We start from the raw sequence: 18,644 nt of genomic DNA on the forward strand, positions 1-18,644 counted from the left end.
TGTTATAACCTATTCTTTGAAAGGGCGCATCAAACATGAAATGTGAGATGGTAGCTCATCCAAAAAATCTTCAGTAATGCTGATTTATTCGAATTCAGACAAACTCACACACTAAAGTAAAATAGGTGTCTAATTTATACTATATAAAGTAGTTCCGCAATCTACATCTTTCTCATTTCAGGAATAGTTAAATGTTGCCTGTGGCATAAAATTTTTCCTTTCTTGCTGAACCAGTTTTTCTTCCAAAGTGCATTTTAACTATCTCAGTTCAGTCATTTGGACTTAACGCTCTCCAACTCTACAAGAAATAAAATGGACAAGAGTCAATTATTATTTTTATTGTAACTGCTACTATTTTTATTGATGTAGTGGTATATCCTTATCATCAAGTGTATTCTTGAATATGTGTTTTTGTAATTAGAGTTTTAAAAGGTGTGCTATTTAGAAGTTCTAGCTTTAACTGTTCTCTGACCATAATATAGTTGCTGCACTACCTCTGAGGATTTTTTTTTTTTTTTCTTAATTTTCAAATTCTGATTATTGTTGATTTTCTCTAAAATGGAGTACTAACTTAAATGTTCAGGTTTGACAAATAAATCAAACCCATTTTGTAATTTGCAGAATTTTATGTAGAACCTGCATGCAGACTATTTGTGTACTGTATTTTTCTGTGAGCAATTACATTTTCACAAATTAACATGGTAGTCAATCAGTAGCGTAGACAGAAATATTAATTTAAGTGTGCCAGTGGAATATAAGGTGTACAAGAACCAAAGCAAAACGCGATGTGCAGATGAACCATAACCGTTTTTTACTCTTATTTTAAGATCTCATTAAAACGTTATTAGGGTATTTGCCTACTGTCAGTTTTATACATCATAGCGGGCTGCTAGTTTTGTTTACTGTTGCTTAGCAACATGTGATAGTTTCAAGAAAAAAGGTGGAGGAGGCGAGCAGCAACATTATTTCTTATGGAAGCCCTAAGATGCCATGAATTTACATTTAATTTAGGTTTCGTTATCTAGTGATAATAACGTGTTATTTTTCTTTGTTTTCTCGAGACAACGACATCATTAAGTCGAGATCTCGAGAAAACAACTGCCACTGACCTGGCAATTCGCTATCACGGGAAACAAACTGGCGTTTTATCATTAACAAATACTGCCAACTTTCCACCCTTCCTCTTACCGCTCTCCTTTGTCCTGTACGTCCGCATCATGTGAAAACCATCCAACACAGCATTCGTGTCCAGACTTAACTCGGTTAGCCATGCGTCCGTAAACAGCATTATGCTACACTCCCTGTACTCTCTCTGCTGCCAGATGAGCGTCGCTAACGCGTTCATCCTATTGGGGAGAGATCTTATATGTCCCATGATGATCGAGGGGAGAACAGAATTGTAATGTGTCCTCCTAGCGCGGCGCTCAGCCCCAGCACGACTTCCCCGTCTCTTCAGCCTCAATTCGCGGGGAATATCGGGGCTCTCCTCGGGTAGTCCTACCGTGTTACGGAGCGCTTTCAGCTAAGCCATAGAGTAAACAACGGGGCCATGGCTGTGCGCAGGATCACCGGACACAGCGAATTTGGTATCCATAGCGCACGAATAAATTAAAGCACGGATGAGTTAAGATAAGTTAAAAAGTAATTATAGGCCAAAAAAGAAAAAAGAAAGAAAGAAAGAACGAAAGAAAGAAATACTAAAACACAATTTAAAGCAAAGAAAACGCTCAACGGTCAGCCAGAGCTGCTGTAAAAAGTAGCCACCCGCACTGCGCCGGAAGAAAAGGGAATTATATGTATATAAAAATAAAAAATATATATTAATATTGACTTATAAATTAATAAATTAAGACACATGGAGAGACTGAGAAAATGCAATGCCAATGGATGTCAGTAAAAAAAAAAAGGCAGGAAAAAAGGAATAGTAAAAAGATTATATCAATCACTAGGCCACCACAGGATAACACACTTGCTAGAGAAATCAAAATAATTTTATTTTCAGGTGAAGACAACAGAAAATGTTCTCTCATCTCAGAAATTTATTGAGCACAATGAAAAAATGACGGCCTATCACCGAAGAACATAAATCCATTAAACCCCTCTTACATTAAAAGGACATCTTTTATTAACACCTGCTTTTAACAGGACAGCATCCCAAAGCAACAAAGAACAGTCAAAACTTACAATAAAAAGGGAAAGCTGGATTTAATTTCTCTGATGCCTAATTTCCTTTTAGAGATGCTTGATGTTTTCCTTTGAATTCTTGTGGCAATGAAGAATGACTAAACAACTAACTAACAAAATACATAGTTAAGTAAATAAATAGACGTACAATTTTATTTTATTGCCCCTTCGATTATTCATAATTTCACAGCTTGGTTTAGAGAGAGTCATACAAAACGATATTCAGCCATTCATGAACTGACTGATCTTAGGAAAGTGCTTCTCTTAAAAAAAAGTACACAAATTCACACCGTATGTGCATGGTCATCCACAAACAAAGGAAAATTCTCTCTCTGTCATATAGGAAAATGTAGTAAAAGTAGATAATTGCCCCCCCCCACCCCAAATTGTGTGTAGGTTCAGCCAGTTCACAACAAACTGACTGTGATCACAGATCTGAATCATGACAGTAAGACTTTGAATATTCACTATGTTAACCATTTCAGGGAAGGTTTTCCTTTTTTGAGTTAGGACATAAAAAAATGTGACCATTAATAAAGATCTAGCCATTATTTTTCAAAAGCTGTAGTATCATCGTATGTCAACAACTTTGAGTCCCAAAATGGTGGAGTGCAGGCACTCCCTTACTTCATGCAAAAATAAAAATAAACACCTTTTGTTTGAGCTGGTTGGCACTCTCTGCTGCAGTCTACCCCTTTTTTACTTTCCCTTTCTATCCCCAGATACAAAGTGCAACCAAATATGTTTCTTGGTGCTGCTAAGATTTGACAGCAAATATGCTTGGCTTCCTTCATAAAACACTTGTGAGTAAATATGCATTTATACCAGTCTAGTGCATCAGTCTGATAAAGATCTAATAAGCTATAAGTGTAATTAGAAAGAAAAACACCAACTATTTTCACTTATAGTTTATAAAAAAAAAAAATCAGAAAGTTCATCCATTTAAGGGTGGCACGGTGGTGCAGTGGTTAGCGCTGCCACCTCACCACAGGAAGGTCCTGACTTCAGACCCTGGCTAGGTGACCAGGGTCCTCACTGTGTGGAGTTTGCATGTTCTCCCTGCGTCTGTATAGGGTTTCTCCTGGGAGCTCCACTTTCCTTTTGCAGTTCAAAGTCAGGTGAACTGGAGATACTAAATTATTCACACCTATACCCTAGGTGTGAATATGTGTGTATGCCCTGCAATGAACTGGTGACCTGTCCAGGGCCTTTCCCCACCTTTTGTCCAATGAACACTGGGATAGGCTCCAGCACCCTGTGACCCTAATTAGGATAAGCGGCTTGGAAAATGAATGAATGGATTCATTTCAAAGATTCAGTTTAGTTTTCTCCCTGTGTTCAAACAAGCTTTCCAGACTTGTCCCATCATTAAGAAGCCTATAGTACAAATCAAGCTGGATGGATTATATAGTATTATCCGTAAGTCCTTAGTCGTTCGTAGTCCTTTGGTGCCCACATAAGTCGCTCAACAAAAATGTCTCTTCGATCACCAATACTCCTGTCCCAGCAGTATTCTGGGGAAAGTAATTTGCTTGGCTTGTTGATCCAGAAATATTTGTTAAGGTGGCTTTCATCTTGCCAAAGGGCTTCAACTCCATTTGTTTTATCCGCCATCATAGCCTCATCACATGCTTCTGTCAGCTTTTTCACGTTTTGCAATGAGCCACCAAATATAGCAGCATGGTAGTAGAAGTCCCCTTCATTCATGTAAGCCCTTGATTTTGGATTACGGTCATATGTGAATTCTCGTAGGCTCCTCTTATAAAAATGGGCATGAAGCAAGGCCACAGAGTCTCCTAGAGCCTCTGAGCCAAACCTTCCTACAAACTCCTGGTCAACATCCATACAGAAAATAAACTGCTTTGGGTCATGGAGCTCACTCTTTATGAAATCTGCAATAATTCGCATTCGCACCATGGAAATTTCCGGCCAGTGGTAACGCTTCTCTATCTTTATGACTTTCAGTTTTCGATCTTCTGCCAGCTGAATATCAGGTACATTCTCTGGGGCATCAGTGAACACATAATATGTCACTGGAAAACCCACCATGAAATGGAGTTCTGCTGATATTAAAAATTTTCTGAGGTAAGCATCCAGGTACCTGGTAAATCCACAAACATGAAATTGATGCATGATGATGAATACTTGAACGGGTGTGGCATAATGACAAATTTGACATTTACATCCCTTATCAGATTACAAATACTCACTTTCCAGCAGCAAACACTGTCATTGCTACTGTGGTGCCACGTGTTTTGTGGTACTCGTCATAGAGTTTTGGGTTATACATCCCTTCCCACATGATTGGAGCATTCCAATTTGTACGTGTCAGAACACGAGTCCTTGAACTGTGGGGAGACGCACAGGCATATTTATTTGCACCAATAAGCAAGATGTTTGATGTAGTCAGTAATAAAGTTGTGAATTAGCCTAAAATAATTGCCAGTACAATGATTAATAACTTGGACTACCAATCCACTTTATTGCACAAATCATATAAGCAGTAGCATAAGTTAAATTTAGTATAAACTAAGAGGGGTTCAGGAAGTACTCAGGGTATGTAGAGCTTTGTTGTGAACAAGAAAAACAAGAAGACAGATAAAATATGGTAAGGTGAATGAATGATGATCAAAAGAGAAACATTATATGCATAATGTTGTTGTTGTGCACATGTTACAATTAAAAGACTGACACAACAAAGGAGAATACAGGAATGATATGGATTGTTACAGTTCTAGAGGGTATAAGTTAGCCCAGTAAACCTCTGGCACACTAAGAATGACAAAATGAGAGAGAGAGAGAAAGCAGAAACTGAACTCTCTACTGGAAATTGAGTCCCTTAGTCACAACTACCCAGCAGTTTTACTGTGAGTCAACTGTAACAGAATTGCAGGAACGAGAAATGCTTAGATTTAATACAAGTGTATTTGCCAAGGGACATGCTTGATAACACCTTTGGTGATCACAACACCTTCAACATTTAAACTTTTCAAGGCTTCTGTTGTTTGTTTTTTTTGTTTGCACAGGTAATTGGGAACGTATTTTTCAAGGGCAAGAAAAGCAGATGTAGCATTTATGACTGGCTGTAATAGTTTCCTTTCTTTGTAAAATTTAGTGACACAACACAGACTTTGATTAGTCAGTAGTTGCTACAAGATTTGCTTAGGCAAATGACAGGCATGAAGTTGTGAAATATAGATTTCGAGCCCTCCTGTTGTAGGAGTCAATTTTGATGCGGATGTCTGGGCTCTATATTTGTCAGATGGGACTTCCACTTCTTGGTGTTGGGATTTTCTCACTAATAAAAGCAATGCCTCTAGTTTCAAATTACACTTTGCTCTATAAAAGAACTTATTTCAAAGCTATGAAGAAGTTTGCTAATTTATCCGAGGTTACAAGAGTTGTTGAGGCTTTCTGGGTTCTGCTTACTAATGCAATCGGTAAAATCAATAAAACACAATAATGGCATTTGACTTTGTATCCCCTGTTTTCAGGAGAGGTATGAAAAAGTAACAAGAACCAAAGTTCATGTCTTGGTGTCAGCACTGAAATGAAAGTTTTGGTATGGTGAGAACATTACTGAATGGTTTTGAAAAACACAATGTATCCTCCAAAACGATCGAAAACACACACACACACACACACACTTTCTAGACATGCTAGGCTATGTTACCCTGTCTTTTGTTTTCACGTGGTGCAATTTTAAAAAAAAACAACGTTTTCTGTTTTCATAGCTTAGGCCTATTATTATTAATACTAATCCTAATAAAAGGATTATTTATAGAATGAGAGTTTCCCATGTTTAAATAGTCGGATATGTTGTTCCATTGCCACCAAGTCTGTGTTGTCTTTGGTTGCGAGCAAGGAGTCCCGAGATTATTATTATTATTATTATTAGTAGTAGTAGTAGTAGTAGTAGTAGTAGTAGTAGTAGTATCTGTAGGTGATTTGTTATTTTTTAAGGGGGGATGGCCCAATGGCAGCACCCCCCTGTTCCCACACCACCAACCAACACACACACCCATGCGCACCTCCCAAAGGGCATTGTTGCAGGATGCCTTAACCATAACTGTGACATTTCTAATTCTACAATTCCATTTTATCCAGTTATCTTCCTTCTCTCCCTACTACAATTGTCTTTTTATAACTGTATATAACTGTCCCGCTGCTCTCTGACTCTATTCATTCTCTACAAAAGTAATGACATAAACTTCAGTGAAATCGCTTATTTTCTACAACACGTCTGTGTAAACAATACCAGTGGATTTTGTGTCCACATGCTTAGTTGAACTCAACTCGAAGATGAGCTTTAACAAACATGTGTCCTCTCTGACTGCTCCTACTGTGGAACTGCCTGCTCTCTCTCTCTCCTTTCACCTCTTCCTTCTGGCCCTGCTGCTGCTATCTGACTTTGTTCATTCTCTACAAAAGTACTGGCATGAACTTAAACAAATTCACTGCTTTGTTCCCCACAGGGCTACTGTGTAAATAATGCTGCTAGTGGACTGTAAACTACAAGTTAACAAGTTTACATCTGTACCTGTGTAACAGGAGCCAATTTTCACGCATAGGCCTAATTTAATTGTCTGGACAGCAATCAAATCCAAACTAATTTTTCACCTGTCTTTTTCTTTTTGAAAAATAAACGAAGGGCAAGCTGTCCCCCTGTTCTTTGTGGTGCCATTCTGGCCACAAATTCATGAAGCTGACGATGCTGCTTGCATTACTGTGTGCCTCTGACCTCCTCGTCCGCTTCGCGTCGGGGACAGGCATCATCACCGTGTCGGGGTTTATTTCGCAAATATGACCGGCCCGCTGTACATTATCCCGCTCATTACACGACTACTTACTAAAGAAATCAATCATTTGTCACAAAATATTGATTTAAAGATGATTTTATTTAACTAACAACGACATTATTGCTTCGGCTAAAAAAAAAAATAGTCCATAACAACAGTCTGTTATTCATAGCAGCGGACCGTAGAATGCCGTTAATGACCGATCAGAATCGAGTATTCCGCATTGCCGTGTAATAAAGTTGAGAGAATATCAAAGATCCAAGATTAAACTGATAGAGGGGCGAGACTGAGAGGAAATGGCGCAATTACAAATCCGTCTGCTACTTCAGCACCACGGACTACTAGGGGATAGCGAGGAGGGGTGGCAGGTAAACAAGGCGGATGCATTTTGGTCATTTTGCTAACAAGGGGGATGACATCCCGCCTCATCCCCCAACAAATCGCTTACTGATTATAATTATTATTATCATTCATTTCTTTGTTATTTTCGTTCCTTTCTGGCTCCGGGGAATCCAAATAAGATTTGAAGAGTATTGTGTTGACTGCCAAAAATGTATAATTAGGCGTAACAGGGAGCTAATCCCTGTAACAACACACCTGCGATACACCTGCGTGCTCTATGCATTTTTATATTCATGCATTTTTACATTTATTTTGTTTATTTACATTTCAAACAGCAAATACTGTTAATAATTTTACTTTTATATTAGATTCTTTGTTTGTTGGTACATTTATTTATTTATTTTGTTAAGTATGCAGTGCTTTTATATATATATATATATATATATATATATATATATATATATATATATATATATATACACACACACACACACACACATATATATATACATACATACATATATATACACATGCATACATACATATATACACACACACACACACACACATATATATATATATATAGGCCTACATTTTTACGGGTTAGTATTTGGTATATTTGCCATTTTGGTCCTTTGATTGTGTCTATACCCATATCCAAGTTTGAACTATTTATTCTTTAGTTCATACGTGTAGTTGTACACTAGATTAACTGTCTGAATTCTCCTCACACAAGTTGTAATAAAATGCTTACCCGTAGTTCAACTGTTGGTCAATGATATTTCCGAGCACAGACGTGGGACGTGGGGGTGCTGCAGTACTCTCTGCCTTTTTAGTGTAGTTTAACTGCAAGGACAATTAGAAAATATATACTATAAAAATGTTTTTATCCTGGGATATTTTGAGTTTAGTGCAAGACTATGAACAGAGAGGGTGGAAATTTCATGTTTATGTTTGATTTACTTATTTCCAAGATGTGTAATGAGTAATCTGACTGTTGGATTTATCTTTGCCGATTACGTTTGACGCAACCACAGAAGGACGTAATTTCTGGTACATAGAGAACACGCACCTCACACATGTAGCCTAGTGTTTCTCAAAATGTCGCAGAAGAGAATTTCTGATTTTTTCAAAAACCCTAAAGCGAAACTTTTAATGACGAGTGATGATTCAGCTTCAGCCACGGTGTCCATCCCTAACAGCGGCCCCAGCTCCGACAATGAGTTTACTGGTCCTATCAAGCCCGACCAGCAGCTGGCTAACGCTAGCCTGTGTCAGCGGTTGCTAATATCTGTCACTTGCGTCGAAACGGGTCGTTGTTGTCTGGCACTCCTTCTTTGCTCCCTCTCTCCTTAGCTAGTTTAAGTTGGCTGTTTTTTTTTATATCTGCTCTACGAAACATTAGCCATTGCCTATTAATTCAGCTGTAGTAAAAGTCAAAGTTATTGAACTGATTCATGTATTGTTAATGCAGTTTTTGATGACTGAGCTACAGATGATTGGTGTGCCTTTATATGATCGTTTTGACTTTCTGCCTTGTGTAAGGCTCGTTGGCTAAAATCATTAGATATCCTGTCTGTGTAGTTCAATGGGGTACAAGTAGCCTACAGCATACAGTAAGACGTTGTACTACTGTATACACTATATGTATACCACTGACCTTGAGCTCCCCCAACGTAACATGCTTTCCAGCGTCCCAGTCTCCAGAGGTTATTTCCACTGCATACCGTCGGAGTGATCTTATAAGCAAACAAATTGACACTGTTTGCAGAGCTCGTCAAAGACACAAAAAAGCCTACTTTTCTATAAAGACTACGTCTAACAAAATGTCACATACTGTGCCATGAGGTGCTCAGATTCTAAGTGTTAAGTTTCTAGGAAATGAATTATCAATTTAATGGACATTTTAAAAAGTCTACACTGTTAATATATCTGTGAGCACATTATTAATAAACACTTTATTAATGAAGAGAAATAGGTGTTTCCTAAATGCATATAAGACCCAGGCAATGGTCTGCTTTATTCAGAGTGTAGGGTTATGGTACTTGCCTTAACTCGAAGATTAAGCCGAATACAAGGAGGAGCAGAGTCGCAACACAGAAAACGATTAGGACTGTTTTACGGTTCATTCTGGGAAAATAATTACATTAAAACAGTCATTTTAATGATATTTTATATTGAAAGCCTACTGCATAATAACATCTGAATAGAGACAGAACATCCGGTATCTTTCAATACGTGAGCTGTTTAGGTAAATTGCAGTCAACCGTCTTCTAATTTGTAGAAATACATAAAAACTTGTTTTAATTTACAAACTAACCTTGTGCTTAACTCGAGGCAACATTCCTTCAGTTACAAATAAACTGCATCCTCATCCAAAACGTGTGGTTATTGTTTCTTTCGCGAGCCGTTAGTATGCCTTCGCTCTTCCTTAGGAGGAGTTGAGATGCAAAATACGTTTTCATTTTTCTACCTTACCCAGTCGCGAGCGGAACATGGTTACGCTGTATGAGGGGTGGAAGTGATAAAAAAAAACTGATAATGTTGGAGTCTGTGAAAATACAGATGAATTAAAAGTTGTTAAAATTAATAAAAATGCTTGAACTGAAAAATCGAATGATGAATTGTAACTTCATGTTATAAATTCAAAGATAATTTGACAAACCGTGAGCTACACAACAACATTGTTATGCAGTTCGCCAAATATGACAAGTAACAGTTTGTAATTGATCAGTGTTTTCTGTCATTCATCATTAATCATAATACCACAAAATTATCCTTTAAGATGGACTCAGACATGGTTGATGAAGCACAAATTCTTTTATAAAAAGAATGGTGATCAAAATAAATAAATTGACTACTGACCACCTTCCGGGGTTCCATTACTTTTACGCCGTTAAAGTCGGGTGTGTCAAGAACAAGTAGGTCTCATTCAGACTCGACGGGCCACACTGTATGGTAACATTTTAACTCCTAACACACGCGTATCTAAAATAAAATTCCATTGGAGTTTCCGTTCCAAGAATATCACAGTCTATCGAGAATACAGAATTCCTGGATTACATTGTAGCCAACACTAAAACGTTCTTGTTGAAAATGTTTTTCTGAACAATAATCTGCTCTTTTTGTACTTTTCGTACTTTTGTACTTTCGTTTTTGCCCAGTTACCCCACACCCTTACCTCCACCCCTACTTTCCGGTTTCTGTTTTTAAAACTTTGCTCAAAATGGAGGGTGCACGGGTGTGGTCCTTCTTGGCCAGTCTGCAAGTTTATTCAGACTGATTACACAAGTAACATAGTCATCTACCATTGTCTTTGTCCCCTGTAATCCCTTCATATACTAATAGTTTTCATAATATTCTGATGTCCCTATAAGCATCATTTAACTCATATCACACATATGGCTGTTATGTTGTTATGTTGCAGTGGACTCCGTTGACGGCATGACCTTGAGTGAACTCGCAGGAAGTGGTGAAACACCACACTTTTTCTGCCATAAGAGTAGATACCGCAAAAAGAACTTGATAGCACAGTTGACATGTCCCACCCACGAAGAGGTGACGCTCCTCAAGATTATGAACCATTTCGTCCACCTCGCTCTACATATGAAATAGAAACGGTATCTGAAACCGACTATGGATCCTTCATAAAATGTGCAGCTCAACTCAGCTGTGAGTGCCGCAGTTAGGAAATATGAAACAAGAATTCTTAGAACTAGTTCAGAGAGCATTTCCTGAACTTGCTGAACTGAAACCCACTTAGTCTAAAAGATTAGCTGTCCATATGAGAAATATGAAGTGCATCCGTTTCTAGAGGTAAAGGGGGCAATAGTATTACCTATGAATGTAACGGTTCTGCAGTACTCACTTTAATTTACAGTATGTGTGCAGTGAATCGCGGATTTTTTTTTATATCACCTCAGCTCTTGTAAGTGAAAAATTTCTCTTTTTTTTCTTCAAAAGTGACGCCAGCTCACAAAGATTCACTGCGATACATTATGCACATCGCGCCATGCAGAACATTACAACTACAGAGTAGACAGTTTTAAATAGCAGCAAAACACATGGTGCCATTACTCGGACTATAAAAACGTTACATCGGGATATATGCTTCCACATAAACTAACAAAGTTGACGTTCGGTTTATTGAAGCAGAAGCTGTTTTTCTTAAATTCGTGTGTAACAGTCGCTTTCTGCAATCGTCGTGTGTTTCTTTTTCTCTTGAAATGGAACGGCATACTCTAGGAGCAGTTCCGCGGTTGGATTTTAATTTTCTTCCACTGGTTTTTAAGGAGAAGAACTTAAAATAGCTCGTGCTCAAGTTTAATTTTCTTGCAGCCATTTTCTTGAAGGTGAACCTTAAATTAAACTGTATGCTGTTTATGTTTACAGTCTACTTGCTCACTGTCATGACACCTTAAAATGACTGTTGTTCGAAGCTGTTTTTTCCCTTTTTTCTAAAGGATGAACAGAAAATAAAAGCCGCTGTAGGCAGACACCACACCGTAAGTAAGGTGAACCATTATACGTGATTATTGACATGATAACAACTACATTACATGTGGTTTTGTGCTACCACTACATGTATTCGTCGCTCATATATTACCAACCCACAGTGAGGGTGCGTCTAACTGTACGTTCACATTGAGAGCGGCGAGAGCGTCAAGAGTCGCCCAAACCTCCCTGCCAACGACGCTGTTGAACACTGTGGACGCTCTGCCGTTGATGAAATAGGCGGGTACAAGTTCCTTCGGAAAGCTTGGTTATGCAAATGTTTTTAAAGGGGCTATAAAGCAAACAAACAGGTCGAGCGGTATCTTTGTGCTGACTGACCACCAGTAGGCTATGAGTTAACCTTATGAGATATTTTAAATGTGAAGGTGCGAAATCGACCGATTACAGAAATAAATAAACAATGCTAATTACATATTTCGTAACAAAATTAACTAATGAAAAACACTACTTAAAAGCTTTTTGTTGTTGTGTGTCTTTTGTGTTAATGATAGGCTAGGTCAAATTCCAGCATGGAGTTTAAAGGACACGTTTACTAGCCTTGGTCTTTAATTAACACTAACGTTTGTGCATAACCTACATTACAGTACAACATGGGGAAACCCACCACCGATATAATCAGTTTCTCCTCCATTTTGCTTAGGACCAAAAGTTTTGTGGGAACAATAGTTTATACTGTCGTGTTCTCTACAATTCTTTAGAGCGGAGCACTTCCAAGTTTCTATTGGTTGCCGCCCAACCGCGTCATATCTCATTACCATAAAGTTAACCGAACTTCAACTGTATTTTGACGCCCAAACCACCCTCGCCGCGACGCCTTTTGCCGCGACGCTCTTCGCCGCTTAAAGACGCTGGCTCTCATTGAAAATGAATGACTTCCGGTCACTTTGACGCTCTCGCCGCGCTCAGTGTGAACGTACAGTAAAACCGCATACTACATGCTACGCACTAAAGTTGCACTCAAGTACGTAGTGCTGGAGCACGCACTAAAAGACTGTAGGACGCACTAATGAGGTAACCTAATCGCGCCATATTTTTGCGCGTGAGTTTTATAATCCCGGTTTACTGATGGTTTCCTGTATACAAAGAGACAGCGTTACATTTAAAAAAAACGGTCTACCTGACTGCGCCAACATGTTTCTTATGCGAGTTTGTATTGCACTTATTGGTATTTTACTGACAACTTCAAAGACTTCAAAGTTCAAGCGTATTTGAGCCAGAGGAAAACTCGCACATTGAATTCGTCTGATAGTTGTCCGTCACTTTCTCAGTCACAAATGATCGCGACAGACACGCCTCCTTTCCCATGTGGCTTTATGGGATTGAAAAGTGTCCAGTGCTCGTGTACTTCGTTTTTCTAACGGAAGCAGTATGCCATCCAGGCACTAATCACATACCACTATATGCATACTATGTATTTGGACATATTACTAATGGTGGCTTAGGCTACTGTTTTGACCTACTGCTAAGTACGTTAGTAAGCGGTTTGGGACGCAGCATGACTGTTCACAGAAAAGTACTGGTGCATTGTGGAGAATGCTGTTGGTGGTAGCAGTGGCGGATTCAGTTTCTATGGTGCCCTGCCCTGCCCTGCACTAACTGTAATCTTTATTCAGACTTTTGGAACAACACAAATAAATAATCATAACATTTAAAATTGTACAAATATATAAAATATGTGCAAAAATAACACTCATAAACATCAAAAAGAAGTAACAAAGACAAATTTCCATTTTTGTTGATTTGGCACTCGAGCATAAATACATTACAAATCCCCCAAAACTGTCAACCAAGAGTCAAGACTAAACCAATTCGCCTTGGTGGTGTGCAGTCCAGCGGCGCCGGAACGAGTTTCAAAGTGGGCGGGCAAGAACACGGGGTAAACGCAGACCCGTAGGGGGTCCTGGGGCATCATGCCCCCGGGGAAAATTTTCTTAATTCTGGCAGCTAAATTCACCATTTTCCCGCAGTTTGAGACAGAAACGGTAAGCCTAAATGCAGTGGTGTTACCAGGATGCAACACTGCAACTTTGCAACTTCTAATCTGATGCAATCAAAACTGTTAGAACACAGTCGCCAGAGCTGGAGCCTACAGCGGGACAGCACCAGCGGGACGGGAACGTATTGTCAGCGTCGAGGGTAGCCTAATTTAGACGGAGCTGCAAAGAAATTGTGCTTCACAATGAAATAATCTCTGTTGGTCATCCTGATTTCCCAAATAAATAAAATACATTGCACAGCCAATGTACGCTTCGCCTTTCTTCTTAAACATTATCACATTATGTACCTTGAGATCTGGACCTAAAATTGGCTGGTGGTACAGAGATATGGGGCGCCGTTTGTAAAACGTTGCACTTTCTGTTTTCCTGCTCAGTTTTTTCACATTCAGCACTGCCAAATGTAAAAAAAAAAAGCACTACAATTTTCAGCTGTCACTTTTTTAAAAACATTTAGAGAGAAATTCATGTAAAATATTGTAATACCTTTTCCAAGAGTAATGATCTACATTAAAGAAAAATTATAAAATAATATATAAATATGTATAAATGTAAATGTTATATGTAAATGTAATTGTTAAATGTAAATGTAAATGTTAAATGTTAAAACTAAATATATAGCAAATATGCTAATTGACCATGCCCCTCAGTGTTCTGCATGGAAAAGGGCGGTCTCAGCCAATAGTACCTGTCTGCAGAGCCGCAGTACCGCAGTTTTACGCCAGCGGTCTCAGACCGGCAGTTTCAAGCCAGTGGCATTCAACGCATGCGCTGACACTTTTTTGGGGTTTATTTTACCGACTGTTAAGATAATCAACATTTTAATTGTTTTACGTGGGTTTCCAAAAGAAAAGAAAAAAAAAACGGCAGGCTAATGTTATATTTTAAGCTTTACGCTAAACCACACCTGCATCTTTGAACCCATATAGACATTCATAAGGTAAATATTACATAAAGTACCCCATAGCTGATGTCGCCTGGCTAAACTATATAGACACCCCGAAATCGGAGATTATTACAGTTTAATACCTTAATTCGTTGAAATAATTGTCAGCACAAAATATCCCTCAGTTATCCTTGAATTTAGCCTCAAAGTTGATCGTGAGCTTTAATAATACATGGGCATGTACACATACACTACATGTGCATGAATAAAACTTAACTTCAAACAGGCTGTTGGAGAAAAAATAATAAAAAAAAAGATTGCCCATGTATGAATGTAACCCAGGTCAATATGATAAGGTGAAACAGCCCTCTCAGTTATTTTTGTATTCTCAGACAGTATTCTTACTGTCTTAACCTGGGTCAAGCAGGTGTGAATTGTTACATGACTGTGAAATTTATTCTTGGTATTCTTCATCATCGCTGGTGTTAGCGTAAAACACTATTCTGTGTATTCTCATTTATCGTCTATCATGGATGACATTCCTTGTTTGTTTATCAGTACAAGTGCTAATGTGAGACAGTACTCTCATTTATTCTTTGTGTTCACACACATTCTTTTTATCAGCATAACTACTAATTCTTGACATAAGTCCAGGAGATGGGTCCTGAAAATAGGTCATTAGGGGGAGGTAACAAAGAAGTTTTAATTATTCCGAAGAATGAGACCTGAGAAACAATGGTGTACAGATTAATAGGTGACGAAAGGAACAGATGGTGTCTAGCAAGATAGGCAAAGAAGATGGGAAGGCCTCCAATGACTGAATATTGAATAAACTTTGATAAGATTTTGGCATAAAAGTGGGTAATGCGTGAAAAGTTGATTTAATCACCCTTGGGACCTGACTCAGTTTGTGGTAGGCAGTTGATCTGTGACAATAAACTTATACTGCATCAGACTTGTTGAGACTTTGTTCTTTTAAAGACATGGAATAATTGTTAAGTTGAAGGCTAAAGTGTGGAAGTAGGGACTCATATCTGACCCAGACTGGGAAGTCTCTCCCACAAGGCATAAAATGAGCGTAATATTATTTTTATTGAAACCACCAAAAAGAGTTACACAAGTGAAAATATGACTTTACTAACGTTTACCTAAAAATCACTCACAGAACAGAACCCTGGCATACTGAACCTGAGGGGTTATTATTATTAACATCTAACATAAAGAACCATAAAAAACAATTACACGCTCAGGAAAACAACTATGTAAGGAAAGGTAAGGGCATTACTTAAATGTTGGGATTGTAAAGGGATGATACCTTTATGTTTCTCTTATCCCTAACCTCTGCCGTGAACAAGTTCATATCCTCCATGGTTTTGAATGTGAAATAAAACGGGGCTCTTCTTTCATCATTATCATCCATAAGTGCCATACAATGTTCATGCAGTTGTGCAAGGGCACTCAGTGCATCTTCCTCCTCCATGCGAAGAATCTGTGGCATCAACCATTTGGTCTTCAGCAGATGTTGATGTTTCTCCAGCCATTCAACACCTGCTCTGATTTTTCCGATCACATCATTGTTCTTTGTGAGAAATATTTGAAAACAAAAAGTAATCAACATTTTTACAATGTGAGGCAAAATGTCATAAAATGTAAAGAGTAAATATCTAAACACTCTGAAGAACTGTAAAGCAACACAAATATTTCCTGTGCATACCTCAAGACTCTGTGGTGGTGTGACCTCAAGTGCCCCTCCATCATGCTCCATTTCTCCTCTTCCATTCCTTGACTGTAAAGTAGTACAATGTGATAAACCATATTTAAATTGTCCACAGAGCCACAATCATATTAACACAATGAAACATATTTAAAGAAGCGTATTACTTGTCCCAGTTATTATGCAGCTCCAGACTAAGTATGCAAATCGACTTCCATGTCTATGATGAAAAAAATGAAAAATGAAACAGCATTTAAAAAGAAAAGAAATCAAACAGGACACATGACAGAATTACAGTGTATTATGGTACACCCTCACCTTGTTTTTCATCAGGATCCAGCAGCCAGGTGCTATTGACATAGCTAGTTTGCTGCAACATGAAAGTATGTATGTTAAACTTTGTTTTCTGAATCATTATGAATTAGTATCATACATGTGAGCTATCTGATAGTAACATATAGTCAATATTTACTGATTTTGTGTCATTCTTTTACTTACTACTTTTTGCTTATAAAGCTGATTGACTTTGTGTGTGAACAGTACTATATAAATACAGTAGATTTGTCTTACAGCACTGCAGAACTGTTTGCGGTGGCGACAATTCATTAACTTGTTTTTGAAACCGACTGAACACATGGCTATTATTTAAATATTTATCCATCCCAGATGCAGTGCAAACGCATGCTAAAAACTCTGAACAGCATGCAAAAAGTACATAAAGAACAGCAACCAAAACAAACATGCAAGCAAAGAATCTTTGAACAGTGGAGTAGGGAACTTTGAACGGCCAACTTCGAACTTGGGCCAAATTTATAAGGGGTGTGTAAAACCTGAACAATGCCACAAGGTGCCCATTGCCGTAGGCATGGGGGCTAAGGGAGTCAATAAAGTGCATCACACTGTCTTTTGGCTTCAAGACCTGTAGAATACATGTAATATTCCATTTCACAACATTTCCTTTGCCTCAAAAGTAAAATGGCTCCCTGGTAAATTGGTTGTGAATAATTATAAGGCAGGTTAATTGTACAGCACACAGTCCAAACAGTATTGTACTCTTCAGTAAAAAGCAGAAACGTACACACAAAACCCAGTGCCCATACAGGAAGGAGAATCATGTCCTTAGATGCTGCATCAACCATAGGGATTAGATTGAAGAGAAAATGAAGCTTCAAATGAAATGAAGCTAGTGCAGCTTCAAAGTGAATCAGAAAGAAAGTGATCACTTACTGGAAGAGATGGGATTGGGTCTGCTTCCAGAGGAGGCATCTAACTTGCTATAACTTATGCATCAATGGCATGTATATCTTTTCCCTGAAATTTAATCAATTCAATCATTATTCTGACAGACATGGCAGCTAATTCTCAACATGTCAAATGTAATCAGTGAGTGCAATCAATTGTACCGACATACCTGGTGTATTCCGATTTCACTTATCACTTTGAAGCAGCAATTGGCAATCTGTAATATTGTATCAGGCATACAGAAACAGAAGTAAATAGAGTTTTGCAAATTTATAGGGTTTAGCACATTTATGTGTAGTGATATTTATGTGGCGGTAAACTGAACCTGCTGTTGCCTCTACTTCTTGACATAAACCCAATAACATGAAATCAGAGCGTTTTAGCGTGGTTGTGCCAATGTCAACTATTGGCTCATGTGGAGTCCTCATTGTGTCCAGAACATAACCAAGCTTGAAACAATGTTCAGATATTGAAATTTGCAGTTATATGAGTTATTAATGAATTTTAATAAAAATTAAAAGCTACTGTATCAGTGAAGCGTTGATCAATGTAATTAAGCTGCTCTGAAATAAAATCAGTTATCTGCTGGTAGCGAAAGACACACATTCTTGGAAGACATAACAGCCTGACATTTCACTGGTAAACATGGAACTGCTTGCAACAAATAACTGGGTGCACAAAACACCATCTTTTAAGTCTCCCCTACACCTGCTGAACCCATGCAGTGTTATATAAACCTGCTGAAGATATTTCACAATGTGCATCAAGTCATATCAGCAAAGGAATAAACTGCATGAGTTCAGCAATAAAATGTACTGTTTATTGTTGATAACTCACAGGGCTTCTAGAGAAAAAAAATTGAATATGATTTGAATATTGTATGCATGTTGCCCACCTATCACAGATTGGTTGTGGATGTTCATTGACACCTCAGCTCCAAAGGTCCTCTGGATTCTCTCCAATCTTGC

At 38.2% G+C, this 18,644-nt stretch overlaps 1 protein-coding gene across 1 annotated transcript; it reads right to left on the reverse strand.

The window, feature by feature from the left end:
• Window positions 1-3,427: 3,427 nt before the first annotated feature.
• LOC115811738 (alpha-1,3-galactosyltransferase 2-like) lies at window positions 3,428-10,249 on the reverse strand. The gene is made up of 7 exons (XM_030774080.1): window positions 10,191-10,249; window positions 9,646-9,829; window positions 9,375-9,455; window positions 8,986-9,064; window positions 8,080-8,171; window positions 4,395-4,532; window positions 3,428-4,285 (listed from the first exon to the last, which is right to left on the reverse strand). The coding sequence occupies exons 3-7, from the start codon at window positions 9,452-9,454 to the stop codon at window positions 3,598-3,600; spliced, it is 1,077 nt and encodes a 358-aa protein (XP_030629940.1). The 5' UTR covers window position 9,455; window positions 9,646-9,829; window positions 10,191-10,249; the 3' UTR covers window positions 3,428-3,597.
• Window positions 10,250-18,644: the final 8,395 nt, after the last annotated feature.

Source organism: Chanos chanos, chromosome 1 (genome assembly GCF_902362185.1).
Source record: "Chanos chanos chromosome 1, fChaCha1.1, whole genome shotgun sequence".
NCBI lineage: Eukaryota > Metazoa > Chordata > Actinopteri > Gonorynchiformes > Chanidae > Chanos > Chanos chanos.